The sequence below is a fragment of the Canis lupus genome, chromosome 9 (assembly GCF_011100685.1).
Source record: "Canis lupus familiaris isolate Mischka breed German Shepherd chromosome 9, alternate assembly UU_Cfam_GSD_1.0, whole genome shotgun sequence".
NCBI classification, from domain to species: domain Eukaryota; kingdom Metazoa; phylum Chordata; class Mammalia; order Carnivora; family Canidae; genus Canis; species Canis lupus.
The window spans coordinates 50,122,817-50,150,029 of NC_049230.1; the positions used below are offsets into that span (position 1 = coordinate 50,122,817).

Here is a 27,213-nt window from a genome sequence, read left to right on the forward strand (position 1 = left end):
GGGGCTGACAGGGAGGCAAGGGTGGGTCACCTGAGACATCAGAGCCACCGTTTGGCTTTCAACTCAAGGGTAAGGAAGCAGGATAAGGCCCCAGAACTGGCTCACTGAGGAAGAGGGTGACCCCTCATCTCGGGGGCCAATGCCATTGCCTTGGCAATCAGGACCACGCCCTGCTCCAAGTGCCTCAAACTTCTAGGGAAGGAGGTCCTTTCTCCAAGCAGGAAACTAGGGCAGAGAGATTAAAGCTTGACCTAGGTCCCAGGCAAGTACCCAACAGACCTGGAGGCGGGTGAGCCCCAGGGGCTGGCTCCTACTCTGCCACCGGCCTTGGCCTGTCCTGCACGCTGTTGGCAGCTCTGAGATGCCCACAGGCCCAGAGGCCCCTCTTCGCCCCTGCTGCTACTGAGGGAGCCGGTCAACTGTCACCTCTCACCCCTGCCATGCCCTGCCCAGCCTCCTGTGACAAGTAACAGCTGAGTGCACAGTTCTGAGTGGGGCCACTCTGCTCTCTCCAGCCCCACTTAAGCCCTGGCCACAGGGAGGGGCCTCTGCAGACAGTTGTCACCCTGCCCAGCAGGCACGGCTCTTGCTGGCCCCTGGGGCCCCAGAAGGGACATCCCTGCTCTCTGCAGCCTGGCTGGGCATCCGGGATTTGGGGGACGTCTTGTCACCCGTGCCCTGGACTCCCAGGATGGCTCCCAGGTGAGAGGGCGCAGAACCTGCCCATCGCCAGACCAAGGGAATGTTCCCAATCCAGTGTCCTCTGCTCTCCCAGGGATTCCAGGGGACAGGGGCTTCCTGGGACAGGCAAGGCAGGATGCAGAGGGCTCTGTTGAAGCCCCATCCCGTCCTGGATCCTGGTGGCCCCAGCCTTTCAGCCCCCAGGGCAGTCTGTTCCCCCTGCTGGCTTAGAGAGCCCGCCTCCTCCATCCTCACTGGGGCCTCGTTGTGTGCCTGTCCCTTCAGTGATGAGGACCTCAAGGGGAGCTCCATGCTCCTGGGCAGGGAGCAAGGATCTCTACGGGCTGATGGGAGAAGGGACCAGGATGGAGAGTACTGAGGACACTGACCTCTGAGCATTAGTGAGCTCTGGCCTCTGTCAGGATGCCCTGGGACTGCCCTTGGGCCGCGGGTTGCTATGGAGATGGGAGGTGGTTACACGGGAAGGGGTCTTGAAAAACACAGCAACAGGAGAGGGATTTCAATTTGCACAAATCCAGATCAGAACTATCCCCCCAATTGGGCTGAAAGCACCACATCGCCTGCTCCAGCGAACCCCAGCCCCTGAGTTTCACAAGTGGGATGGTTTGGCTTTGTTTCTGACACCCTGGACCCATGGGAGGCCCTGGGGGGATAGGGAGCCCCCTGGAAGGCACCCAGAGGCCAGGAGGCTGTGAAATCCTAGCTTACAAACTAACACAGAATCCCTAATTTTGTCCTGAATCCTCCTACTAACATAAAATAACAGTTGCAGTTGCCAAATATATACGAATGAAATTATGAGAAGATGTGCTAATTTCTCCTACACACAGTGGCGGGGGTGGGGGAGGTCTTGCGGCCTCCTCACTGTGAAACACCAGCTTCCCCAGGGGCCCCGGGCTTATGGAAGGCCTGGCTGCTGGGGTGGTGAGTGACAGCCCCGGGGACATCTGCAGGGAGGGGCCCTGCGCTCACGGCAGACACAGGCAGATCTGCAGGGGGGGCGCAGCCACACAGGCCCCACAAGGCCTACTCACCGGAGCTGTGCCTTGGGGAGTAAACCATCCCGGCCGCTCCCAGCCCTGTCGCTCCTGGAACACGCAGCCTCTTGCGAGTAGCTCCTGGGTAGGGGTGAGGAACAAGCACCCTTCAGGCGGGGCCAGACTACACCCCGCAGGGCGGCGAGTGACCAAATCAGCTGCTTTATACCCCAGGGAGCAGAGGGTAAAGAGGTCCTCGTACCAGAACCAGGATCCAACTCCTGCCCCAGAGCCCCAGCCCAGCACCCCCGGCCCTGCTCCAGGAGCCCCCAACCTACCGACACATCTGCTAGGGACAGAACTGCATCCCCCAAATTTCTATGCGAGAGCCCTAATCCCCCACTGGAACCCCATTTGGAGATGGAGCCCATGAAGAGGGGGTTAGGGTAGAATGAAGGCATAGGGGTGGGGCCCAGTCTCCAGAACAGGGACAGAGGAGTTTCTATGGTCTCAGCATCCCCACCCCCAGTCTGTGCTATCTTGGTGTATTCCCAGGAGAAGCGGCGACAGGGATGCAACAGGTCTCGGCACACCCATGTGCACGGCAGCCGGCAGGTGGAAGCCACGCCAGTGTCCACCGACAGGGACAGGCGGGTAACCGAGCCAGCATGCCGGCTCGGCCCAGTAGGACTCAGTCCTAGGAGGCAATGGAGTCCCGACACGCCATGTACCACGGGCCAGCCTCACACACAACAGGCAGAGGGAAAGAAGGCCACATGCGGTGTGGCTCCACTTACGTGAAATGTCCAGAATGGGCAAACTCACAGAGACAGAAAAACACACCAGTGGTTTTCGTGGGTGGGGCCGAGGGCAGGGAGAAAGCCCTGCGTCACAGGCATAGGGTCCCCTTTAGGGGCGAAGAAACTATTTCCGGAACCAGGTGGTGGTGATGGTCACACAGCACTGTGAGTGTCCCTAATCTCCCTGAATTTTAGGCTTTAAAATGGTTAAAATGGCAAATTTTGTGTTATGTGTACTTTACCATAAGACAAAAATGTAACAGATCTAAATTGGTTTCCTGGGCCCGGCTCACACGTGCAAGCACGAGGACCACCCACACAACACCAAATGATTCTCAGACACCAGGACCATGGCCAAGAATCTGGCTCCATTCCGACACTGTCTGGCCGTGGATGGCATCAGAGTCCCCAGGCCGGGGGCCCAGGGCCGCGAGACTATCCCCACTTCCCACTCACAGCTGTCACTTGTGCTTCAGACCGACCAGCCCTGGGTCAGGACCCCATCCTCGGGTTGGATGGATTTGCTAGGGCAGCTCACGAGATTCAGAGAGAGGTTTTACCCGTCGGATTGCTGGTGTACCGTAGGTTATGGGTCAGGAACAGCCAGATGCAAGGGGGGCGTAGGGCCAGGTGTGGGGACGGGCTCCAGGAACTGCTCTGATCAAATCTCTTCACTCTCGCCGGCCCAGAAGGTCTCTGCACCCCTTCCTTGGGGTGTTTACGAAGGCCTCATTATGTAGGCGCGACTGATGGAATCAGTGGCCGCTGGTGATGGAGTCCACCTGCAGCCCAACATCCTCCCCAGCAGCCGGCCAGGCCTGGTGGGACTGGAAATTCTAATCCTCTAATCATGCAGCATCCAGCCAGGTTCCCTGGTGGGCAGCCTCTATCCTTAGGTTGGGCCCTAAATCATCCCATTAACATAACAAATGGCACCTTTATGGATCTCATTCCTTAGGAAATTCCAAAGCTTCTGAACTCTGTGCCAGACCCAGAACCAGGCAAAGGCTAAATACTTATTTCTTATTATAAGTCACAATATCACAGGGACAGTCAGGTACCATTGTGGCAGATTTCTTTGAAAATAAATTTGGTTTGGGGGGAAAAAAAAATCTCCGCTCCCATGTTTGGAAGAGCCCTGTGTCCACCGGCAACCCTGGTGGACTGGCCAAGGGGCCCAGAGCCCAGGACTGAGCGGCTTCAGAAGCGGGGTGTGGCAGGGCCAGGCCTGACGGATGGTCGCCCTAGGGCCCGGACCAGCTGCGTCCGCCGCCTCCCGTGGACCACCCAGACCCCGAGCAGGCAGACAAGTGGCCGAGGTCACCCTGCCAACGGGCGACACCTCAGAAATGTCCTCCTTGGACGTCCAAGGGGGCAGCAATCGAGGATACAGAACCCCACCCCCTCCCCGCAGTGAGTGATAGAGTCGTGTGCACCCAGGGAGAAGTCACCTCCCCAAGGAGGGAAGATTGGGGGAGACGGGGTTGGCTCCTCTAATAAAACAATCCATGGCTGGGAGGTGTCATGGCCGGGGTGGACGAGGTGGACGAGAAGTGGAAGCGTGGGTGAACTGAGATTTCTCCCCGGGCAGGGGGGCTCCTGTCCCTGCCATGTGCCTTTTGGGCAAAGCTGTACTCTTCTGAGTGGTGCTTCCGAGCCCATCTCCTTGCACAGCCATCAAGCGAGCCCCGTGTTTGCTGGGGAGGCCCTGGAGCTGTCAGTCAGGATTGCGGGTGGTGAATAAAGCCCCGCACAGGCTGCAGAGAGCAGGAGACGTGTGTGGCCCGAGATCCTAGCTCGCCCTCTGAGCCCAGAGGCTGGGCAGCCTGGGAGCCCCAGTCTCTGGGAGGTGCAATGGACACTGGGTCCCTCTGGGGTCCAGGCTCTGGAGTCCCAAATGAAGATTTCTTTATTCAGCTTCAGTGTGCCTGCTCCATCAGCCTGCCCTCCCGCCTCCCCTCCCTCATCCACCCCTTCAACAAACACTCCCTGGACACATACTCAGAGTCAGGCTCTGTGCTCAGTGCTCAGGAGCCAGAGAGACCTGGGGCACAGCTCCTGCTCCCAGGGCTCTTAGATAAGCAAAGAGTGCGTGGCTGGGAGCACAGGGCAGGTGCCCGAGGTGTCGGGGGCCAGGCCTTGGGCAGGGCGTCTGACAGCGGGTTTCATCATACAAGCAGAAGTTTGCCGGGGAGGAGAGGCACCCAAAACAGGTTCCCCAAGCAGGAGCACGTCTCCCCGGCATGTGCACACCTGCACTGCACCTGCCACTCAGAACCCTTGCCGTCAGTAGTCGGGGAGGAGGGCTCCTGGGTATGTGCCCTGAGCACATTCTATTCGCCAGACCCTGGGAGTGAATGGGCCCCCTCATCGCCTTATCCACCCGGGAACTGGGGTGCCACATGCCCTTCGGTCACCCCAGTACCCTGGACTCCCCGAGCGTCACCGTGCCTGTCTAGGTGTGGTACCTCGTGCAGGGGGTCTGTTCTCATGTTGCGTCCTGCCAGGGGCTCATCGTGGGGGAAGACGACAGAGTAATTCTTGGCATAGGACTCGTGGCTGCGCTCGCGAATCCAGCGGCGGTGGTCCGTGAGCAGGTGGTGGAAGCGCCTGTCCAGAGGGAAGGGCCAGTCACTGCCTTGGGTGCCTGTTAGGGAAAGGCTGGCCCAGGACCCAGGGCAAAACTGGACCCCCGTCCCTCCACCAGAGTCCTCCCCACCACAGTGGCTTGGGTTCAGGAGGGGGTCCTGGGCTCTACTCTCCCACTGGGGAGCCTTGGGCAGCTCAGCATTCTCACCGCCCCCCCAACACCACCACATGGCCGTCTCCTCCAGCCTTTTGTGAGCGCAACCGCCCCGCCACCCAGGGGCTTGTCCATCTGCTCTCTTCGGACAGCCGTAGCTGCACAGCTGCTGTCCCTCTGGTTGTCAGGGCCCCAGCTCCACCCACACACAAACCCACTCCGAATCCCCAGCTTGGACCAGCCTCCCCGTCTGTCCCTTCCCTCACGGTCCACCTGCTGGCACCTCGTGCATTCTCCAGGCCTGCCTCCTCATCAGCTATGTCCTCCCCTGTGCTTTAGCCTCGCTGTTGCCTGCCCGAGCCCCACGGGGCCAATGGACTCTTACTTTGCACATAGTTCTAGTGAGCATGATGTTCTGACTGGGGCAGAGGGTGAGGGCTACAGAATTGAGCTTATTATTACAGAGATTATCACTAGTCACCACGATGATCTCCGGAGCCCCTTTCAGGCACCAGGCCCAGGGCTGAGTGCCGTCTGCAAGAACCCTGGCTGTTAAGCTTCAGAGTGGCCCCCCACAGATGCCCCTGGTTTGACCCATGTCACATGAGAGGGAACCCAGCCTGTGCTTGTGCTGGCCACCACTGAGCCAGGAGCTTCCGGGACAGGCTGCAGGAGCAGGAGCCACGGAGCCCGGCTGAGGGGTCTGGGGAGGGCTCCTGGAGAAGCAGTGAGCCGTGGAGCTTGGAAATGCACGGCAGGCTCTGGAAGGGCTGAGGTGGGGAGGACAGAGACCAGGAGGTCAGCCTTCCTGGTCAGACTCACCCCCAGTCACTAGGAGCTGACATGATTCTCCCAGGATGAGACTGGTGACCTTCCCAGCTGCTTTGGGAAGGTGGGTCTGGGTCTGGGTCAGGGGACAGGGGTGGGGCGGCTGGGGGATTTGGAGAGAGCTGGATCTCCTTCCTCAGGCCCTCTGGGACAGAAGAGGAGAAGCTGGACCCAGGGCAGGTGTGGGTGATCCCTACACCAGCAGACAGGGCCCCTCTGGCAACCTCCCAGCCAGCCAGAACCTATCTCCTCTGCTCACACCTGCACGTGCACGTGTGGCAGGGACATGGGCTCAAGTGCAGCCAGAGCACGAGCACAGATCAGCAGGGGAAGGGACCTCCCTGTGACCACACAGCCCTGGCTATAGTGTTCCTCCCGTGAGCAGGTGGGCAGGGGGCCTGTGGCCAGGACCAAGGCCAGGGCTGGGGTCGAGCCACCCTCCTCACGCAAATAAGGAATGACTCCTCCTCCCCAATTCCTGGGACCCCAAGGACTTTCACTAGAAATCACAGCCTGCACTCCGGACCTACGCCAGGCACCCAAAAAGCATTGTATGTGTGATCCTCGGGGCACTTCCGAGAGGTGGGTCACTGCTCCCATTCCACAGATGGGGAAACCACCTGCCCAGAGGGTGGGTAGACTAGTTCATGGCCCCTACCTCTACTCACCAGGCCTCAGCTCCAAGGGGTTCCATCCCTGTACCCCCTGCTGCCCAACCTATTACTCCCAGGCCCCAGCTCCTAGGGGTTCCTTCCCCATGCCCTCTGCCACCCAACCTGTGACCCCCAGACCCCAGCTCTTAGGGGTTCCTTCCCCATGCCCTCTTCCACCCAACCTGCGACCCCCAGGCCCCAGCTCTTAGGGGTTCCTTCCCCATGCCCTCTTCCACCCAACCTGTGACCCCCAGGCCCCAGCCTACTCTATTGGCCATAAACCAGTCACAGAACACTCCTGTTGAGGAAGGTAGCTGATGGAGGGAGGTGGGGGGGAGGGGCTTCGAGAGCAGCGTTGGGGTCTCCACCAGCCCAGACCTAAGGCGGCCTGCTGAATCCAGGACTGCACACCCCCCTCCCTGCAGAGCCTCCCTCAGCCCAGGGTGGGTACGGGCATGCCAGCTCCTTCTGCAGCTGTGGACGCCGTGGTACCTGGGAGCTGCCCACCGAGGCTTGGTGTGAGGCCAGGTGTGAGGCCAGGAGTGAGGCCAGGGGTGAGGCCAGGGGTGAGGCCAGGGGTGAGGCCAGGTGTAAGACCTGCTGTGAAGCCAGGGGTGAGGCCAGGGGTGAGGCCAGGGGTGAGGTCAGGGGTGAGGCCAGGGGTGAGGTCAGGAGTGAGACCAGGTGTGAGGCCCAGTGTGAGGGCAGATGTGAGGCCTGGTATGAGGCCTGGTGTGAGCCCTGGTGAGCAGTCTGTTTGAATGCCAAAGCCCTCACTGACACCAGGGAGGCCGGAAGCTGCATCCCTGTGCACCTCAGCTCCCACACAGAGGGACTTCAGGCAAGCAACCTCCCCCATCGGTGCCTCCTTTCACTATTTGTAGCAGGAAGGGCTAGGACTGGCCCATCCCGAGGCCCCTTGCAGCTATCATTTCTGGAACATTCCTCTCTTGGGAGCGTGTGGGCGCAGCCCCAGACGAGCTCTGAGGCAGTGACAGAGTAGACTGCTGTGCCAGGCGCCATGGAGGGGGTGGCAGTCAGGGAACCTCAGTATCTGTCTGCCTGTAGGGGCCAGACATCCCCCCTCCTGCCCGGGTCCAGTGGGTGTAATGTCTTCATCAGGCTGGGAGGGGCAAGGTTGGCAGAGGGGCAGGGGACGCCAAGCTGATGTCACCCCTACTGCGGCTGGGGTCCCCCAGGGAAGCGGTCTGTCCAGGGCAGGGCAATAGCAGCAGAGCCAGCTGAACACCCTCAGGGGTGCCCCCCAAGCTGTTGCCTGGACTGCCCCTAGCAGCCCCGCCCCCTCTGGCAGCCTTCCCCCTTTCTTCCCTGACGGGTCCCTCTTCCAAGAAGCCCTCTGGATTCCAGCGAAGGCTCCTGTCTGAATAGGCCTCACTGTGCACCCCGCACTACATAATCCCGGGCACGGGTCCCGGGGCACACTCGCCTGATGTCATAGCTGTACATGTCCTTCTCCGGGCGCCCCTGGATGATCCAGTGGGCCAGCTCCTGCCCACAGCCGCCGCCCAGCATCATTCCTGGCAGGAGGGGAGCCAGAGGTCTTCCATCGGCCCCAGAGCCCCCCCTCCCCGGGGCCGCAGCCAGCATCACCCCTCAAGCCCTGGATCTCACACCCCAGGTCCTGCTACCAGGACCTCAGCCTGCCCTGCAGGGCCTCCCTCCTCCCAGTCCCCCCCCAGGGCTGCCACTCTCTGAGCCATGCCCACTCTGCCTGCCCAGAAGGGCTCTGAGGGGGGTAGGGGGTGCAAGACGGCAGCCCTCGTGCTCACCTGCACTGTTGAAACCACAGCCCAGATAGAATCCCCGGAGCTCAGGTGCCTCCCCCATCAGGGGCTTGTGATCCGGTGTGAAGGACTCTGGAAGGAAGTGGGGCCTGAAGCTCCAGGCCACATGCACCTGGGGCAGGGTCTCTCGAGAGCGCAGTGAGCACAGTAGGGTCTGCAGCTGCCTCCTTCATCCGGGCCTTCCCCATCCTCATGACTCAGCCCAATGCCACTTCCTCCAGGGAGCCTCCCTAATTGCTCCTACCACATTCCCCAATTCCTCAGCATTTATAGCTGGGACCGCGGTCTGCTTTGCAGGGTCCAGCTGTGTCTCACAGCTGTCACCCTTCTCCTGCCAGTGAGGGGACTCTCCCCACGCCCCCATCACAGTGCATGGCTCTCCCTCACCATGCCACCCTCTTGCTGCATCACCACCTGTCATCCTGCCCACTAGACATGAAAGCCCTAAGGGCAGGGACTGGGCTTCGCTCACCACATGTCTCAAGGCCCAGCACAGGGCCCAGGAAACAGTAGGTGCTTGATAAATGTTCATTGAGTGACGGAATGATTCTATGTTCTCTGGGAGAGGGACGGGGGCTTCTGTTCCTATCTGCTGCTGGCGGGCCACCGGCAGAGACTAGGGCATGGAAGGCAAGGGACCCTCGGGCATCATTATGAAGAGCAGAGCTTTGCAGCCACAGTCCTGGGTTCGAAGCCTGCTTTACCCTTTCCTAGCTGTGTGACTTTGGGCCAGTTGCTTCATCTCTCTGAGCCTTCATGTCCTCATCCGTAACCTGGGGGTCGCGGATCTTACTTCTAGGGCTGGGGGTCATCCCACCTGCAAGTATGTGCAGCCCCTTCTGCGTGTGCCCAGGCTCGGCTCTGAACAAGACCAGTCCCACCCCTCAGGGAGCCGATGGGAGAGGACACAGTAAACACACACATCAGCAAACAAAAGAAGACACAGTGGGAGAAGGGGCAGTGAGGGACTCCTAGGAGCCCTTCCCTGGTCACCTGGGGCACAGATGAGGAGACTGCATGGCACCGGGTCTGATATGTCCCCTGTAACCCTGCTGGTGATGCATCGTGGAAGCAGGTGCACCACTCAGGGTTCCCTGGCCCAGGCTGAGTCCCTAAGCTCTGTGCAGCTCTGATCCCTCCCGGGTGGGGCCGGAGGCAAATCTGACCTGGGGGCGGCATCAGAGGCTACCAGTCTGGGGGATCTGGGAGAAACTTCCAAACAGCTGGAAAGGAGGACACCCCGGAGGCCAGAAAGAAGACGCAGGGTGGCCAAGGGAGGATGGAGGAGGTAGGGCAGAGAGGGCAGTGTCTGCAGGGATGCTGCACCCGGAGCAGCAGGAGGGGGGCCACCCGGTGTGGGACGGGGGCCCTGTGTGGTCACCCCGAGCACCCCGGCAGTGCTGGGAATGCTTCTGGCCGCAGCAGGCAGATGGGAAGCTCAGAACAGCCTCACGGGGCATGTGAGGAGAGGGTTTCAGGGGACGCGTCTCTTGAATGTTTAATGAATGACTCAAGGCTGAGCAACACGAGGACGTGGAATGACGGGACTTGCAGACAGGTCCCCCATGGGACCTCCGTGCCCTGGACTGGGAGCTCTGCCTGCCCTCAGATTCCCCAGAGTCAAGGGGGCCTGGGACTTCCGAGTTCTGTTCCAGAAGCCAAAGGCCATTGACCGGGCTTGCCCTCCCTGGTGGGGAGGAAGGCTGATTTCCCCACAAACCCGGCCTCCCAGGCAGGAAACCAGACACGAGATGTCCCCGCATGCACATCGCCCCCAGATAGGGCTTCATGGGGGCAATGACTCCCCAGTATAATCAAGCAGAGGATGCTCCCGGGTGACTTGTGCCCCTGGGATCGTCTCAGGCCTGAGCTTCTCACTGTCAGCACCTCACAAGCCTGGGGAAGCTGCAGGGAGGGCAGCAGTGAGTCCATGGCTGGCACCCCAAGTCCAGTGCTCTGGGGCGCTTCCATCCTGCCCACTACGGCTGGGCTTCCTCAGAGCCGAATGGAGGAAAGCAGCCGTGGCTGGTGGTCGTGTGGATGCCAAGTGCACCGGGCAGAGAGGGCTGGACCCCTGTAGGCCACAGGCTCCCGGCATCAGAACCTGCCCCTAACTCCCTGCATGGCTGAGGACAACCCCTCACCCCCGGCCTCTGGCTGTCCCCCTTCCCTCAGGGGACTCACTGCTGCAAGCCCACCCAGCCATGCCCTGCACCCTACATGTGGCTTCTCCTCCTTGCTCCACACCCGCTGAGCGTGGGGCAGGTGCTCTGTCACCCATTTCACAGATGAGGAGACTGAGGCACAGGGAACTTGAGTCTCAGACACAAACCTGTCCCTTCAGACAATACCTCTCTTCCTAGCCCTGATGTGGGCCAGGCTGGCCCTGCCCACCTTCTGTCTTCCTTGAGGATTAAGGAGGCGTTGTGTGTGCCAGGAAGGCAGAGGGGGAATAGGACAGGGGTGATGGATCTCCAGCTGCACGCAGCAGGGATGACCCAGGTCCACACCTGATGCAGGCAGTTCTCAGTCCCAAAGACCCCAGGCCCTCCACTCACCTGGACCACAGACTGTGGACTTGACCCCCGTCTTCTCCAGCACAGGGACGCGGTTGATGGCACCTTCGATGTGCTGGGTGAACACCTCCCAGTCCAGGTCGAAGAGGCCGAAGGCAAACTTGTCTGACACCTGGGGAGGCCGGTAGAGGAGTGGCCTGTGACCGCCACCAGCGGGGAGCTGAACCTGGCCAAGCCTGCTCCAGGTGAGAGCCAGGCCAGGCCCCCCAGGCCTCCTTCACTGGCCCCCTCTCCTGCACCATCCACCCCCCTGGGTGTGGCCTGCCTGCCCCCCATCCTCATGCTGGTCCAGGCCCACCTGCTCTGTGCAGGATTGTCGCAGCAGCCTCTACCCAGTCACCCTGCACCCCCCACGCTCCTTCCACCCATTCCCCTAAGCCAGACATGCCCTCTCTTGCTCTCAAGCCCCCCATGGTTCTCCATGACTCCCTGTGGCCCACAAAGCCCTACAAGGGCAGGCCCTGTCCATGTCCACGTCTACCACTAACCCACAGCCACACTGACCTTCCTTCAGTTCTTCAAGAAGGCTAAGCTTGACCTGACCTCAGGGCCACACCGCCCACCTGTTCCGTCTGCAGGACTCTGCTCAGACATCAGCTCCCCGGGGACCCTGCCTGAGCACAGTGTGAAGGACATCCTTCCACACCACCTTATGAGGCTTCTTCCTAACCTACTGGCTCCATTCAGCACACAGATCCCCATTACTTCTGTTTGTTGTGGGTCTCCCCACCTAAATAGAGGCCCCCTGGGACAGGGACTTTTATGTTGGTCTCCCTCTGTCCCCAGGAAGTAAAACAGGATCTGACCCAGATTCCATTTCTGCATGAATCCAGGAGCAAGGGCAGCCCATGCTCGTGGGGGCTGAGGGGGCCAAGGGGGCCGTTGGACCTCACACAGCCCCCGAAGCTGCCAAGGGAGCAGCCAGGCCTGAGGAGACACCGCTGCCACAGGGTCATTTACTGTGGACACAGGGCTTTAACGTTTTCATCCTCCAATGCCATTATTTTACATTTCTGTAGTTTCTCACCACTAATGCTGTGAGGCAAGCCCTCTCCCTGCCCCAGGTCTGCATCTACCTGTGTTCCAAGTTCAGAGAAAAATGAGTGAGACCCTTCTGGGGCCAAGGGACCTGCCATTTCTCAGGTGAGCACCTGAGGAGCTAGCTTCCAGAGGGTGGGCTTTCTGGAAGAAGTCTTCTTCGTGCTGAGACACGCCCCAAACCACCTCTTGAGCCCTGTTTCTCACCTCCTCCCAGAAGATTGGGTTAGCCTCATAGCCGCCCACAGACAAGGCATCCCCCTGGAGGCGGAGGTAGACCGAGGCATCATGGTCGCGGACATTGGGCATGTTCTAGAAGGCAGAGCAGAGAGGCCTCGGGGTCAGCCAAGGCTGGGCAGTCACAGGCCTGCGGTGGCCCATGGTGCCTCCTCCCTGGACCCTGAGGACAGAGTGTACCTGGGGCCTCAGGTTACATCATGGACAAACCCCTCTCACTACAGTCTCTCCTTCCCCAAACCCCACAAGGTGATAGCAATGATGTAAGAAGGAGAGGAAGGACGGGGAGGGAGGAATAAGGTATAACCCACAAAGCTAAGAGAACCAGGGAGAGGCAGGAGCACACAGGAGGTCTCAATCTACACTGCCGGACACAGAGCGGAAACCAGCACCTTAGCTCGGGTTTGGGGAGGGGAGAATGTGGAGGGCGGGCCAGCTTGCTACCCTTCTGGTCCCCTCCAATCTGTAGCGTCCTGGCTTGTGGCAACCCAGCTCCCTCTGCAGGGGCCTGATGGGCAGGGTGCATGGTGTATGTGTGTGTGCGTGTGTGCACGCATGCATGCACACATATGTGTGAATGTGAGAGTTTGTGTATGTGTATGCATGAATGTAAGTGTGCACTTGTGTGAGTGTGAGAGAAAGAGTATGTGTGAGAACAGAAAGAAAAGACCCAGATCCCCTCCACCCCCACCCAGCACAGCCCAGAGCCAGGCCTGGGGACAGCTCCAAGGTATGGAGAAGTGGGTCCCCAGAGGCTCCAGACTCAGGGGTAGTGAGGAGTGGGCCGCTGTTCCCCCTCTACAGCAGCCTGGGGACTCCACTTTGGAGACACAAAGTGGTCTGTGGAAGGCTCCAGATGCTGACACTAGGGCCCCTTGCCAAAGAGAACAGCTCACCCTTACCCCTGGCAAGATGCCCTCCTGTCTTCCTTCTCTAAGCCTCCAGTCGGCCTGTGGAAGCTCCCCCTGAAAACCTGCACCACACACCAGCAACTAAAGTGCTAGGACAAGATTGGGTCCACAGAACGAGGTGCCATGGGAAAGGAATCCCAGGTCAAGAAACATGTCTCAAAATGAGAGATGCTTATCAAAATGAAAAATGCAACAGAAGGGTCAGATATGACAATCTTCTATATACATGCCTAAAAAAGATGAAGAAATTGAAATCAGGAAAGAAAAATTAAGGAAATCACAAGGTCAGCCCTAAAGGTCCAGAAAGACAAAGAGAGGAACTGGAGTAGAGGCACCATCTAGGACAATTTCTCAGATTAAATACCATGAGTCTCCATATTAAAGGGCCCATCAGTGGGGCGCCTGGGTGGTTCAGTTGGTGAAGCATCTGCCTTCAGCTCAGGTCATGATTTCAGGGTCCAGAGATCAAGCCCCACGTTAGGCTCCCAGCTCAGTGGGGAGACTGCTCCTCACTCTCCCTCTGCCACTCCACCTGCTTGTGCTCTCTCTCTCTCTCTCTCTCTCTCTCTCCCTCTGTCAAATAAATAAAATCTTTAAAAAAATTAATTAAAAATAAAGGACCCACAAGTACCCACCATGCCCTGTGAATGGAGGCTGTGGTGCAGGCTGTCCCTGAGGCCACACTGGGGTGAAACATCAGAACACCAGATGAACAAGTGGGTCCTAAATAATGGAACAGCATCCCTGGAGGCCGAAGGACCTGGAGCCAAGAGTTCAAAATTCTGATAGACAATTTTGGATGGAGAATTCTAGACCCAATCAATCCATCAATCAAGTGTAAGGAAATAATGAAGATTATTTCAGATATAGATGAACATGAGAATATTTATACCCCACATGCCCCTTCTCAATAAGCAACCAGAGCACACGCCATGAATTCAAGAATTCACAGAAGAGATGTGAAGATGTGAAGAAGGTCCCAAGGTCACAGGTGAGTAGAGGCCACAAGGCAATCAGTTGGGAGCAGAGGAGATCAGAAGAGCAGGAGGGTTCTTCCAGGGGAAAAGAATGGGACTTATAGATTGTATGTGATTTCCCTGATGTGCGGAGCTGGACAGAACATGCTCTTGAGAGGTAGTTGACAGGACAGATACGTTGAAATGTTTGGGAGAAAAATGTGACAGTTAGAATATGAATGCAAATATCCTCAACAAAATACTAGCAAAGTGAATCCGGCAACATATCAGAGGATTAAATACCATGTCCTAATGGATTTATCCAAGGAATGCAAGGTTGGCTTGACACCTGAAACAAGTCTACATAAAACACCAACCATATCAACACAGTAGGATGAAAACCAAAAATTTCAATCGATGTTGGGAAAAGCATTTCCAAACCTTTCATGACAAAAACATCAACAATCTAGAAATGGAAGGGAACTTCCTGACAAAGGGTATCTAAGAAACACCCACAGCTAAAACATACTTATTTTCAGCTTTTCCTCTAAAATTAGGCCAATGGAAGGATGTCTACTCTCAGCCCTTCTACTCAGCATTGTACTGGAGGTTCTAGCCAAGGAAGCAACTAAGCAAGAAAAAGTAATAAAAGGCATCAAGTTTGGAAAATAAGGAGCAAAACAATCTTTATTTGCAGATTACATGATCTTGCACATAGGAAATCCTAGGAACGCACTCAAAAACTATTACAATGAACTGAATTGTTCAACAAGGTGGCAGGATACAAGGTCAATGCACAACAGACAAAAGCTATTCTCTTGTTTTTCATTTCACTAATGATGAACAATCAAAAAGGAAATTAATAATTCCACTTACATCATCAAAAAAAATTTTTTAAAGATATTGTTTACTTATTTGGGAGAGAAAGAGAGTCCGCACACAAGCAGAGGGAGAGTGAGAAGCAGACTCCTTGCTGAGTAGGGAGCCCAATGCAGGGCCTGACCCCAGGACCCCAAACTCATGACCTGAGCTGTAAAATCAGAAACTTAACTGACTGAGCCACATTAAAAATAAAAAAGAATTCTTTTTTTAAAGATTTTATTTATTTATTTGTTTATGAAAGACACACAGAGAGAGAGATAGAGAGAGAGAGAGAAACGTAGGCAGAGGGAGAAGCAGGCTCCATGTAGGAAACTGGATATGGGACTCAATCCTGGGACTCTGGGATCATGCCCCGAGCCAAAGGCAGACGCTCAACCACTGAGCCACCCAGGTGTCCCTCAGAGAATTTTTAAATACTTATAAATAAATTTAACAAAAGAAGGGCAAAACTAGTAATCTAAGAATTTGGCAACATTTTTGAAAGAAGTTGCAGAAGACCTAAGTGAATGGAATGACATCCCACGTTTACAAAATGAAGACTTGGCTATTGCTAAGATGACAACGCTTTCTGAATTGATCCAGATTCCACACAATCCTCATTAAAATCACTGTTGGCTTCTTGGCATAAATTGACAAACTGAGCCTAAAATTCATAGGAAAATTTAATTTCTGACCCAGAATATTTAAAACAATCTTGGGGAAAAAAAGGACAAAGCTGGGAGACTCATGCTTCCCGATCTCAAAACTCGCTACAAAACTACGTAATCAAGATGGGGAGCGCTCACACAGGAGATGCATCTAGATCACTGAAATAAGGTTGATGGTCCAGAAATCAACCCTCACAGTTATGGCCCACTGATTTTCCACAAGGATGTGAAGGCCATGCAAGGGTGATGCTCTTCAACACGCAGTGCCGACGCAGCTGGATGGCCACATTCAGGGAAGGAAGCTGGACCCTTTCTTCACACCATACACAAACCTTAGTCACAGTGGGTCACAGACCTAGGAATAAGAGCTAAACCTATATAATTCTTAGGAGAAAATATGGGAGTAGGTCTTTGTGGCCTCAGGTGAGGAAATGCACTTCTGAAATACAACACCCACAGCACAGGCAGCAAGAGAAACAATCCACAGGTTGGACTTCACCAAAATTCGACCTTTTGTGCTGCCAACACTACCATCAAGGGAGGGAAAAGACAAGCCAGAAAAAGGGAGAAAATATGTGCACGCGGAAGTCTGGTAAGAGACGTGTACCCAAATATAACAACAACTCTCATGACTCAATAAAAAGACCAAGAGCCCAAATTAAAATGAGCAAGGTGTCTGAATAGACATTTCTCCAAAGAAGATGTACAAATGGCCAATGAGCACATGAGAAGATGCTCCACATCATCAGCCTGTAGGGAAATGCAGCTCAAACCTCCAATGAGATACTCTCCACTTCACACCCACCAGGATGGTTAGGATCAAAGAGAGAGCATCACAAGTGGTGGCGAGGATGTGGAGAAGCCAGAACCCTCCGTGCTGTGGGTGGGAATGTAAAAAGAGTGTAAAAGAGTGCACATGCAGAAATAGTCTGACGGTTTCTCAAACAGTTAAACATAGAGTTACTATATGACTCAGCAATTCCACTCCAAGATAGCTACCCAAGAAAAATTAAAACACATCTACTCAGAAATATGTACATGAATGTTCAAAGCAGCATTATTCATAACAGCAAAAAAGTAGTAACAACTCAAATGTCCATCACCAGATGACTGGATAAATAAAATGTGGTCTATGATAGAATATTATTTAGCCATTAAAAAGAATGAAATTCTGATAACATATCACATGGACAAACTTTGAAAATGTCACACTGAGTGAAAGAAGTCAAACACAAGGGCAGCCCTGGTGGTGCAGTGGTTTGGCACCGCCTGTAGCCCGGGGCGTGATCTGGAGACCCTGGATCGAGTCCCACGTCGGGCTCTCTGCATGGAGCCTGCTTGTGTCTCTGCCTCTCTCTCTCTCCCTGCATCTCTATGAATAAATAAATAAAATCTTAAAAAAAAAAAAGAAGTCAAACACAAAAGGCCATATATGGTATGGTTTCATTTTATTAAATGTCCAGAATAGGAAAATCCATAGAGACAGAAATCAGTGATTATCAAAAGTTGGGGGTAGGATGAGAAATGGGAAGTGACAGATAATGGACATGGGATTTGGGGGCTGAAGGTAGATAGATAGATAGATAGATAGATAGATAGATAGATGTCATTACTGACAGTTACATAGAAAGCTGAGCCATAAAAAAATAAAATAAAATAAAATAAATTTTAAAAATTTAAAAATAAAAAAAGAAAGCTGAGCCATTGGAAAACAACAACTCCAGGAAACACAAAAGTTGGATGCTATTTGCTCAAGACTTAATAATATTTACATTGTCAATATATTGTGAACACTGACTACTGATTTAACCAAAAAACAAACCAAAATCATTTTAGAAACTAGGTAGGAGTGGGGAGAGGCCGCATTCCCCGTAGCTCTTTGGCACTGGAGGACCTGCCTTCTTGGACCTTTACCCTGGAGATGGGCACATCGGACGTGACTCCTCTGCCCCACCTCTGAAGACACGCAGAGAGACCAAAAGGGGTAATTTGGCAGATGCCCCTCCGTCCCACCCCAGTCTCCTAGTTGTCCAGCTCCTCCACAGAACCGGAATAAGAACGTCTGCACTGAGGGATTGTTGTAAGGAGCGTGCAGGAAGTTCTCAGAAAGCGAGCACTTCAGAAATATAAATCATGATATCATTACCTCTATTGTCACTACTCTAAAAACAAAACAAAAACTGCAGTTCCATAGAGCAGGACAGTGGGGACACCTGGTGGCCGGGGAAACCCCTGACTTTCATTCCAGCTCTGGGGTCCAGCACACTGAGCTGCCTTGCAGTGCCCACTGCGTCTCCCTCCGTCTCCGGGGCATTCTGGGACCACCCTCAGCCCTTCCCCTCCATCACGGGCTCCTCCCTGAGCCCAGCCCCGTGCAATCAATACTCTTCTTGTCCATTTTGCCAAAAAGGAAACTGAGGCCCACCCAGCACTGTGACTTGCCTGGCTGGGTAATACAGGAGCTGGATCGCAGCCCCGGAGCCTGGGCTTTCCTACCGCTCACGCCGGAGTAGAGCAATGTCTACAAAAGCAGGCAGAGGCGGCGGGAATGCGGACTACCAGAGAGCACCGGCCACGCTGCATCGTGGGACACACACCCCAGGCCCACAGACGGAGGGGGAGCCAGACCACTGCTAGGGCCGGTGCTCAGCTCTGACTCAGCACTGGGCCAGACCCTCAGAACTGGGGGTTCCTAGGGCAGCACAGCCCTGTGGCCACCGGAGGAGGATCCCTCCCCAGGGCACAGCCTGTCCCCAGCCCTCCAGAGGCCACTGTGGCCTGAGGGCGACCCCTGGCGGCCACCCGGGAGGTCGCCCCACAGAACCAGGGAGCACGGGGCACATAGCAGCGCTCGGGAGGCCTATCCTGGCTCCATGAACCCCGTCCAGGAACAGGGGCAGCTAGGTGTCAAGGGACAGGAGCAGGAGCGGGCGGGGAGCCTGGCACTCGCCGTAGCTCCCCCATCGCTGCTGTCCACCGGCTCCCAGGACACTTTTGCTGGGTCCCACCTCACACTGTCCCACCCCTACCACCTCGGGCCCTTCTGAAGTGCCTGCAGGTCCCAGGCTGCCAGGCTCCCGCGCTCCCTGGGCTTGGGGACCCTGCAGCCCCCTGCCTGCCTCCGCAGAGCCCCATTAGCCTGCTTGGGCACGGCTCCTTCACCTGTTGGAACCTGCCCCCCAGCCCCATCCGGACAAGAACTAGGTCCTTTCCTCTTGTGTCTAGGACAGAGTCTGGGACACAGCGGTGTTTGCCAGTGAGCGAGAGGAAGGAGGGTTACCGGGAATGGTGGGTACATGGGTTAATAAGTGGATGGTTGATGAGGAAGGGAGGGAAAGATGAATGTGTAGAAGGAGGGAGGGGCGATCACTGACAAGGTGACAGGAAGCTACCAGCCAGCACCACGGGAGGGTGGTGCAGAAATGAGAAGGGGAGAAGGGAGGGGGCAGGGGTGCACAGGCCCCATTTCCCTTGGCAGAGGCATCTCCACACCCCCGGGGAGGATCTGAAGGTCTGGAATCAGCCCCCCAACACTGGCACCCACGTTATATTTGGGAGTGTGCAAACACATGGGGGTCCCCTGAAGCAGCAGCTGGGGACACAGAACATGGCAAAGCACCAGATGCATTGCACCACTCAGGACAGGCTTGGGTATCACTGAGGAGCTGTGCCCCAAAGGTCAGGGGTCAGCACCATGGGGTCACTTCATTTAACGCTCACCCCATCCTAAACACCCAGTGTCATGATGCCCATTTCACAGATGAGGTGACTGAGGCTCAGGGTAGAGAGGGAACCCATAAGGGTCATACTACCTGGCAGGGCCGGGGTTCAGAGCCCGGTCCCCCCACCTCCCATAGCCTGTGTGGGGTCTGGGGCCGTCTGTGTACCTACTTGGATCCCCTCGATGCGCTCGGTGACGACATAGGCGTGGTGCATGGCCACCAGAGGGACCTTGACTCCAGCCATCCGGCCCACAGCGCTCGCCCACACCCCTGCGGGCAGAGCAGGGACAGGTCAGCTCTGCTGCTCCAGGCGGGGCTGGCAGCCAGGTGGCCAGAGGGCGCCCCTGCCGACCCGCTGTCCCCCCAGCACATCCTGCACGTCACACCCAGGCCTCCGCCCAGAGACAGGCCAGGCTGGAGGAGGAGCCAGCGTGGCCACCGAGAGCTGCAACCCCTGCCCACCTGCACAGTTGACCACACAGGGCGTCTGGATGGAGCCGTGCTCTGTCTCCACAGCCGCGACCCGCCGCACTCCAAAGTCATCGGTCCGCACATGGATGCCGGTCACTGGGCAGTTCTCGATGACCTGGGAGAGAGGGGGCTGCTTCCAGAGCCGCAGGGGGCTCTGTGAGGGTGCTGACCACCCCTGCCACCACCGGCCACCACCGGTCCCATGGGACCCGGGACCCCTGCTCCTGTAACACTGCCAGGAAAGTGGGGTAACCACGGCGCCAGAACCTAACCCCATGCACTCCTTGACCCGGACGGGGTCGTTCTCATAAAGCGACTTTTAAAAAGCAAGGCTCACTTCCCCAGCGGATGTTAGCAGTCATCTTTGGTGAAAAGGCCACATAACAGTGTGGCTTGAGGGGGATCCCTGGGTGGCTGAGCGGTTTGGCGCCTGCCTTTGGCCCAGGGCACGATCCTAGAGTCCTGGGATCGAGTCCCACATCAAGCTCCCGGTGCATGGAGCCTGATTCTCCCTCCTCCTGTGTCTCTGCCTCTCTTTCTCTCTCTCACTATGTCTATCATAAAATAAATAAATAAATCTTTTAAAAAAACAGTGTGGCTTGGTTCTTCGTGTAAAAATATATCTTCCCAGGCGCCTGGGGGGCTCAGTCAGTGAAGCGTCTGCCTTCAGCTCCAGTCATGATCCCGGGGTCCGGGGATGGAGCCCTGCATGGGGCTCCCTGCTCAGCGGGGGTCTGCTTCTCCCTCTGCCGCTCCCCCACATGTACCTGCTTTCTCTCTCTGTCTCTCAAATAAATCAATAAAATCTTTAAACCCATTATGCATATATATGTATATCTTCCTTAAAAAAATATTTAGGGGTAAAACTAAAACATCAACGTTTGACCCTCTGGGTGATTTCCATTTCTTCTTTTTTGCTCATTTGGCCTTTCCAATGCTTTCTACAACTATTTGTATATCTGGGATACAAGGTGAGACACACAGATCACGAGAGGACACACTCTTCACACATGGCCAGAGCCTCTGCGTCCTCGGGGCTGGGAGCAGGGGACACGGGGCCAGGTAGCCACCGGTACCTGTGCTCCCCGAGCTGCAGCAGCCCTGGCGAGGGTGGTACAGGTGCCGGCGGGGTCCATGGTACCGTCGTGCGGCACGTACAGGGTCCCATACAGGTCGTCCACGTTCATCAGCGGGTACAGTGCCTTGGTCTCTGCGGGGCTCAGCACATGGGACTCCACGCCGTACGCCTTGCCCAACTAGAGGGACCGAGAGCAAAGGGACCCAGCCCTCAGGGAGCAGACCTCCTCTGGCCACTCTATTCCCAGTCTGGGCCTCCAAGGGTGAGCTCCAGGAAGCCTGAGCTGGTCACCGAGCCCCAGTCACCTCTGTCCCTCGGGCCATCTCCGCCTTAGGGTCAGGAGTATGACTCAGTGTGCAGGAGCAGGCTTGGGGCTGTCCCACCCTCTCCACCGGGGTAAGACACAAGCCCTGTGACTTGCAGCAAGCTGCTTCAAGTCCCCTGGGGGAATGGGGGTGATAATGGGCTATGGGGTTGATGCCCCTAAAGAACTCAGGCCAGTCTCTGGTGCATAAGGACTTCTCCTAAAAACAAATACAAATAACCGCCCCAGGGTTTTGAGCTTGAGAATCAGCATCTCCAATCTGATCAGCTCCCAGGAGACCAACCTGTTCCTGGGTCCCAGGCCCTGACTTTGCAGGACAGGCCACAGCGTCACATCCGATTGGCCCAAGGGCAGCCAATCACGTGTCCCCGGACATCACGACCAGTACAGGCTCCACCCAGCTAGACTGGAGCCCAGCTGGTCAGATTCTCAGTCTGACAACTGGGCCTGAAACGTGGCGGAAGCCTCTGGGCAGCTGGGGACTCCGGCTCCAAGGTTGTAGGACTCGCACTCTCCCCCTCTGTCCTGGCCAATGAGCTTGGAGCTCAGGCAGTATGGGGGCCAGCTCCAAGGCCCAGAGACCCAGACCTGTCCTGGTGAAGCCGGCGGCCCCTGCCTCCAGCCTGTCGGCACCCCTGCGACAGTGAGCTCCTGCTGGCCAGTCTGCTGGTTCTGCTCGCTGGGCCCTGAGCACAGATTCAGTCAGCCCTCCATAAAGGACAGATCGCTGGAGGAGCCCGTGCACCCCTGTCCTTGGATTTGGGGTCCAGGTCTGGCCTCTCTGGGTCAGGAAACAGCACCTGCCCATCCAAGGGTCCTCTGCAGCATAAGCCTCTCTCCCAGTCTCCAGGCCTGTCAGTGGTGGGGAGGGTGGAGGGCATGGGCCCTGCCTCCTGCGGGGGCTGCAATTTCATATTTATCCTGTCTCCCGTGAGCACCGAGCACAGTGGCGGTGACAGCTCCATGCATTGGGCCTCTCCTGTGTCCAGGGCTCGGCACACGGAGCTTCCCAGTATGGTCCCATTTTAAAGGTGACAAGGCCGAGGCCCAGGGAGATATGGCCACTTGCCCCAAGTGGCCCACCAGCAAGGGCATCTAAGGCTGATGGTGACCCAGATGGGTCAGAGATTCTTCCCCCCGCCGTGCTGCCCCACTTCCCCCGCAGGATGGGGAGCACACACGCCACCTTGAACCCCCCACCTCTGGCAGGGGCACACCCACCGACATGAGCCTCTTGTACTCATCCAGACGCTGCCGGTTGGATGCTATGAACAGGCCCCCATTCTGGATCCAGCCTGTGTGCAGCCCCGTCTCCTCCTCCAGGTCGCGGCTCACCACACGCCTCGTGTGCGCCAGAAGCTCCACCTCCACATCGCTGGGCCTCAGCTGCCACAGCAGGCCTGGCCAGGGAGGGCCAGGGCGGCATCAGCCCCTAGCAAGGTCATGTGCCGCCCCCTCCTCCCTCCTGGCAGGCTGGGGCTCCTGACTATGAGGCAGAGGGCCTGGATCTTTCCCTGCAGCCCCCAGGGAACTCCAAGAGGTTGATGAGCAGGAAATCACAGGGTCAAAGCTGATTTGGGCACAGGCCTCCTGGCCCCAGGCAGCTCACACTGTGGTAATATTGGGGGGCCCCCATTTATCGAGCACTTACTGTGCACCAAGCCCAGGCCTGAGCCCGTCACTGGGTGACAGGGCAGCCCCAAGGCATAAGCATGATTATTTTATAGTGAAATTCAATGGCACCAAACAGTCCCATACCCAAGACAACAGAGCAGGGCATGATGGGGCGGGGACCCCAAGCCAGGACCCACAAAGCCCAAATGCAGACCATTCACCCACAAAGCTGCTGCTCCCTTCAGAGCAGTCTGGGAAGTGGGTGGCCAGGGCCGAGGCCAGTGTGGCAGTGAGGGCAGAGGCTTGCCGGCCCCGCTGACATGGGACAGTGGGAAGGCAGAGGCAGTGGTGTGCAGGGTGTGATGTCCGAACCTCTGCCCCACTCCACTTTTGTTCGTTGACCTCATGCCAGTAGCACAATTTTAGCCAAGGTGGGAATGTTTACCCCCCAACCCCCGAAACTGGTAAACTTAACCCAGGGCCCAGGGTTGAGGCAGAAGGCTGGCGACATGTACACAGTAGGTGCTTATTACATGCCCACCAGTTACTTAGGAGGATGAGAGTCATGGAGGCATCTGGTGCCCACAGAAAACACCGCTGTGCATCACCCCGATGGCTCCTTCCCCATCCATGCTCCACACCCGCCTGCAGATGCCCCTCACCCCCCAGTGACTCCATCTCGGGAGGGGCTGCTGTCCCTCATCTCAGCCTTGCTCCATCCTCCCCACTTCGGCTCTTCAGAGACACGGGCGACAGGAGGGTCCCTTTCATCTGTCCACCTTCAGATGACCCCTCATCTTTGCCCCGTGTCCTTCCTCCTCCCGCTCAGCCACCTCCAGCTGGCCTCTGGTCGTCACCCCAGAACTGACCGCTGGCTGAGTCCCGTCCCTCCCGGCCCCCCCACGCCGCCCCGCCCCTACCCGCCGTGTGCCAGGTGGTCCCGGAAGTCAGCCGCTCCCGCTCCAGCAGCACTGCCCCGCTCACGCCCAGCTTGGCCAGGTGGTACAGGGTCTGGCAGCCCAAGCTGCCCCCGCCGATGACCACCACATTGGCTGTGCTGGGCAGCGGCCGGCTTGGGCCCTGGGCCACCGCCGAGGGGCCCTGGGCCTCCTTCAGGGTCCGCTGGTACGGCACGCTCTTCTCGGTGGTGGGGCCTGCCCGGCCGGTCAGCGCGCGGGGCCCCAGGACCGGGGGAGGGCATGTGGCTGCCACACGCAGGGCTCTGCTCAGCCAGGCCATGGGGACTCGGTTCTCGGCACCGCAGGGAGCTGGGGAGAGAGTGGGGGCTGGCTGGGGCGCGGAGGAGCCAGTGGGCACTGCACAGGTGAGACCCGGGGGACGCCCCCAGGCCCTCCTTCCTCCACCGCTGCTCCCCCGGGCCCCGATCGCCGATCGCGCCTGCACTCAGTACGAGGCCCTGGATGCATCGGCTCCGGCTGGACCCGCAGTGGCCGTGGTGGGAGGTAGAGGTGCCTGCCTGCCCAGGGGTGGGCAGGTCATCGAGAGGGCATGACCACGAGCTGGACCGGGGCAATCAGAGGCTCCTCACCCTGTCCCCTGTCCTGGGAATGTACGTTCTGGCTCCCCCAGCCCAGCACCAGGTTCCCACAGTGGGAGCCACTTTCAGCGATGCAGGAGGTGGAGAGGAGGGGCTGAGATGAGGCCTGGGGAAGTAAGGTCACCAGTGAGGGAGGACAGCGGGGAGGGCAGGGGTCCTGAGAGCTGAGGATGAGGAGCTCAGGTCTCGGGGAGACCCAGGACCCAGAGGAATGACCGCGAGAGTGGGAGGGGTGGGCTGGAGGGGGAAGGGGCCTTGAGAGCCCACAGGGCTCAGGTCACCGCCCCAGGGTGTCTTCCCAAGTGCCTCACCCTACAGATCTGTGTTTGGGGAAGTCTCTGGCACAGCAGTGTGCTGGGGGACAGGTGGGGAGGAACCGAGGAAGGAGGCAGCCCCCAGAGGGCAACACGGATGGGAGTGTGGGAGAGGGGGAGCAGGGTTCATGGGTGACCCCTCCTGTCCCTCCACCTCCTTCTCCTCCATGTCCCCCAGTGGCCTGCAGGGCTCAGCTGGAATCCCTCCTCCTTCAGGAAGCCCTCCCAAGCCAGAAAAGTCTTGTAACTACAAAAATGTGACAGGAAGTCCACCTCCTAAGAAGCGAAGGTGCCAGAGAGGTGTCTCCCAGAGGGTGTGTCCTGCCCAACCTGGGGAGGAAATGACCTCGGAGGGGCCTCCTGGGCCCCACTTCCAGGGTCAGCAGGACACGTAAGAGGGATTTAGTTGTGAATCCAAGCTGCACAGATGCCGGGCCAGCTGCATTTGTAGTCAGGACTGATATTAATCAACTAATTACTCTAAAGAGTCGGACTCTGTTTCCAGGAGCGTCCCACATGCCAAACAAAAGATGCTCTCAAGTCCATATGACTATTGTCCCCATTTTACAGGGCAGGAGACCAAGGTATGGGGAGGCCCTCCAAGATGGCCGAGGTCACAGGACTGCTCTGTGGCCCCGCTGGGCAGCAAGGCCAGGTCCATGCACGGGCCAAGCCTGCAGCCTCTCCCGGGGCCTGGTTTGGGGCAGGGGAGGCTGTGGGGACCCGCCTGATTCACTGCCCACCCGGGCCACCCTCATCTGTGGGGGTGAGGGCCCAGGCCCAGGCCCCCCCAGGGTTGCCCACCTCCCAAAGAGACCCCTCCCAGGGGAGTGGGGGCAGAGGAGGGCCAGAGAGCTGTGATGTGTGAGGCTTTGCTGAGCAGGGTGTGGGGGCAACCGGGAGTCTCAGTCCCTCCGCCACCCTTTGACCCCCACAGTCTGACAGCCCGCCTGCCCTTCTGTCCGCAGAGGTGCCCTGGGCACAGGGTGGTGCACCCCGGGCCTGTCTGTGTCCTTATCCTTCTTCCTCGAAGTTCCCTAATCTTCCAGGAGCCCCCAAAAGCAGAGCCCTACCAGCGGAGAGTCGGGGTCACGTGGTTGCAGGGCAGGGTCAAGGCTGAGCACCTGCCCCGGCCCGGAGCTGCCCCAGCTCCTGCCCCGAGCTCCTGCCCCGAGCTCCTGCCCCGCCTCTGGCCCGGCCTCCTTCCTCCCTCCAGTCCCCGCTCCAGAGCCGCTGGCCCCGAAGCCGCCCCTGCCCCTCCCGCGCTCCAGGCTGATCCGCTGGGCAGTGGGGGGCCCGCTGGAGGCGCCCCTCCCGCCAGAGCAGCTGCTTCAACATTAACTTGCTCCCGGGCCTCTCCAACTCCCTGCGGGCGGGTCAGCCCCGGCCCGCGTCCCCAGGGGTGAGGGCGCAGGACAGCCCAGGGCCCGGGGGCAGAGGGACCCGTGGGGACTTGAGCGACTTCACCTGAGCGGCGAATCCAGCAGGAGGATTCAGAGGGGCCCTCCTCACGGGCTGAGGGGTGAAGGACGTTGGCGGACAAAAGCGCTGGCACAGCCTTCGCCCGGTGAAGCAGGGAGGGCGGTGCCCAGGCCCCCGCCACGCACACAGGACCGCGGCCGTGCCCACCCCGCCAGGCGGTCTGCAGCCAGGCCCAGAGAAGCCCTGGGGCAACCCCGCCTGCCCCGGGGGCGGGCCCGGGCCCTGCTCCTCCCGGGGCCTACCTCCCGCCGACCTGGGCCCCGGAGGCTGCCGTGCCCCGCCCAGGGGCTGCAGGGTAGCCTCCCCTCCTTCCTTCTCAGCCGGGCCCGCCCGGGACGCACCGCCCGGGCCCGCCCCGGCCGCCCGCCGCCCCTCTGTCGCCGCCCACCCCGGGGCGGGATGGCCCGCCCACCGCCTCTGGCTTGGCGCGGCCGGTAGCAACCAGGCGGGCAGCAGAGCAGGGCCGAGAACAGGGTGAGGGGCAGGTGCCTCACTCCCTCATGCTGCGGGTGGCCCCGGGCACCCCTGCCTGCCGGTGCCTGTCCCTGCTCCCCAGGCCCCGAAATGAGCCTGGCGCACAGGCCCTGGGCAGAAAGCACTGGGTAAGCAATCGGGCTGTGCCAGGCCCTGTGGCATTCTGCGGGCTCCTTGGCAAGGGGTCCAGGGCGTTGGCAAGCACCGGCCTGTTGCTCACTCCCACGGAAGGGGTGCTCACTGCCCGCAGAGGCAGGCGGGAAAGTCTGCAGAGCTCCTGGCTCCCCCCCGCCGTGCTTTGTGAGATGTCCCCGACCTCTGGTTTGCCCACTGCATGGCACCCTGCTCCCTGGGGCAAGAGTGCCAGTGTCCGTCGGCCACTGGAACCCAGAGAGGGGCACCAGCTTGCCTCGGGCCACA

The 27,213-nt window shown here is 58.2% G+C and overlaps 1 protein-coding gene across 3 annotated transcripts in view; it reads right to left on the bottom strand.

The window, feature by feature from the left end:
* Positions 1 to 26,604, bottom strand: part of SARDH (sarcosine dehydrogenase) — a 63,253-nt gene extending 36,649 nt beyond the window's left edge. The window contains exons 1-13 of one of the 3 annotated variants that reach the window (XR_005364815.1): positions 26,305 to 26,604; positions 24,515 to 24,629; positions 23,886 to 24,233; positions 22,573 to 22,751; positions 21,025 to 21,204; positions 19,940 to 20,063; positions 19,647 to 19,747; positions 12,330 to 12,434; positions 11,067 to 11,196; positions 8,494 to 8,580; positions 8,151 to 8,241; positions 4,948 to 5,089; positions 1,737 to 1,820 (exon numbers count right to left, since the gene is read on the bottom strand). Coding sequence is in view for 2 of the 3 variants with exons in the window: in XM_038548838.1 (XP_038404766.1) it covers positions 1,737 to 1,820; positions 4,948 to 5,089; positions 8,151 to 8,241; positions 8,494 to 8,580; positions 11,067 to 11,196; positions 12,330 to 12,434; positions 19,647 to 19,747; positions 19,940 to 20,063; positions 21,025 to 21,204; positions 22,573 to 22,751; positions 23,886 to 24,204 (1,542 nt within the window). In the remaining variant the exon portion in view is untranslated. The remainder of the gene's footprint in view (positions 1 to 1,736; positions 1,821 to 4,947; positions 5,090 to 8,150; positions 8,242 to 8,493; positions 8,581 to 11,066; positions 11,197 to 12,329; positions 12,435 to 19,646; positions 19,748 to 19,939; positions 20,064 to 21,024; positions 21,205 to 22,572; positions 22,752 to 23,885; positions 24,234 to 24,514; positions 24,630 to 26,304) is intronic. The other 2 variants (XM_038548838.1, XM_038548840.1) reach the window with 2 other exon arrangements.
* Positions 26,605 to 27,213: the final 609 nt, after the last annotated feature.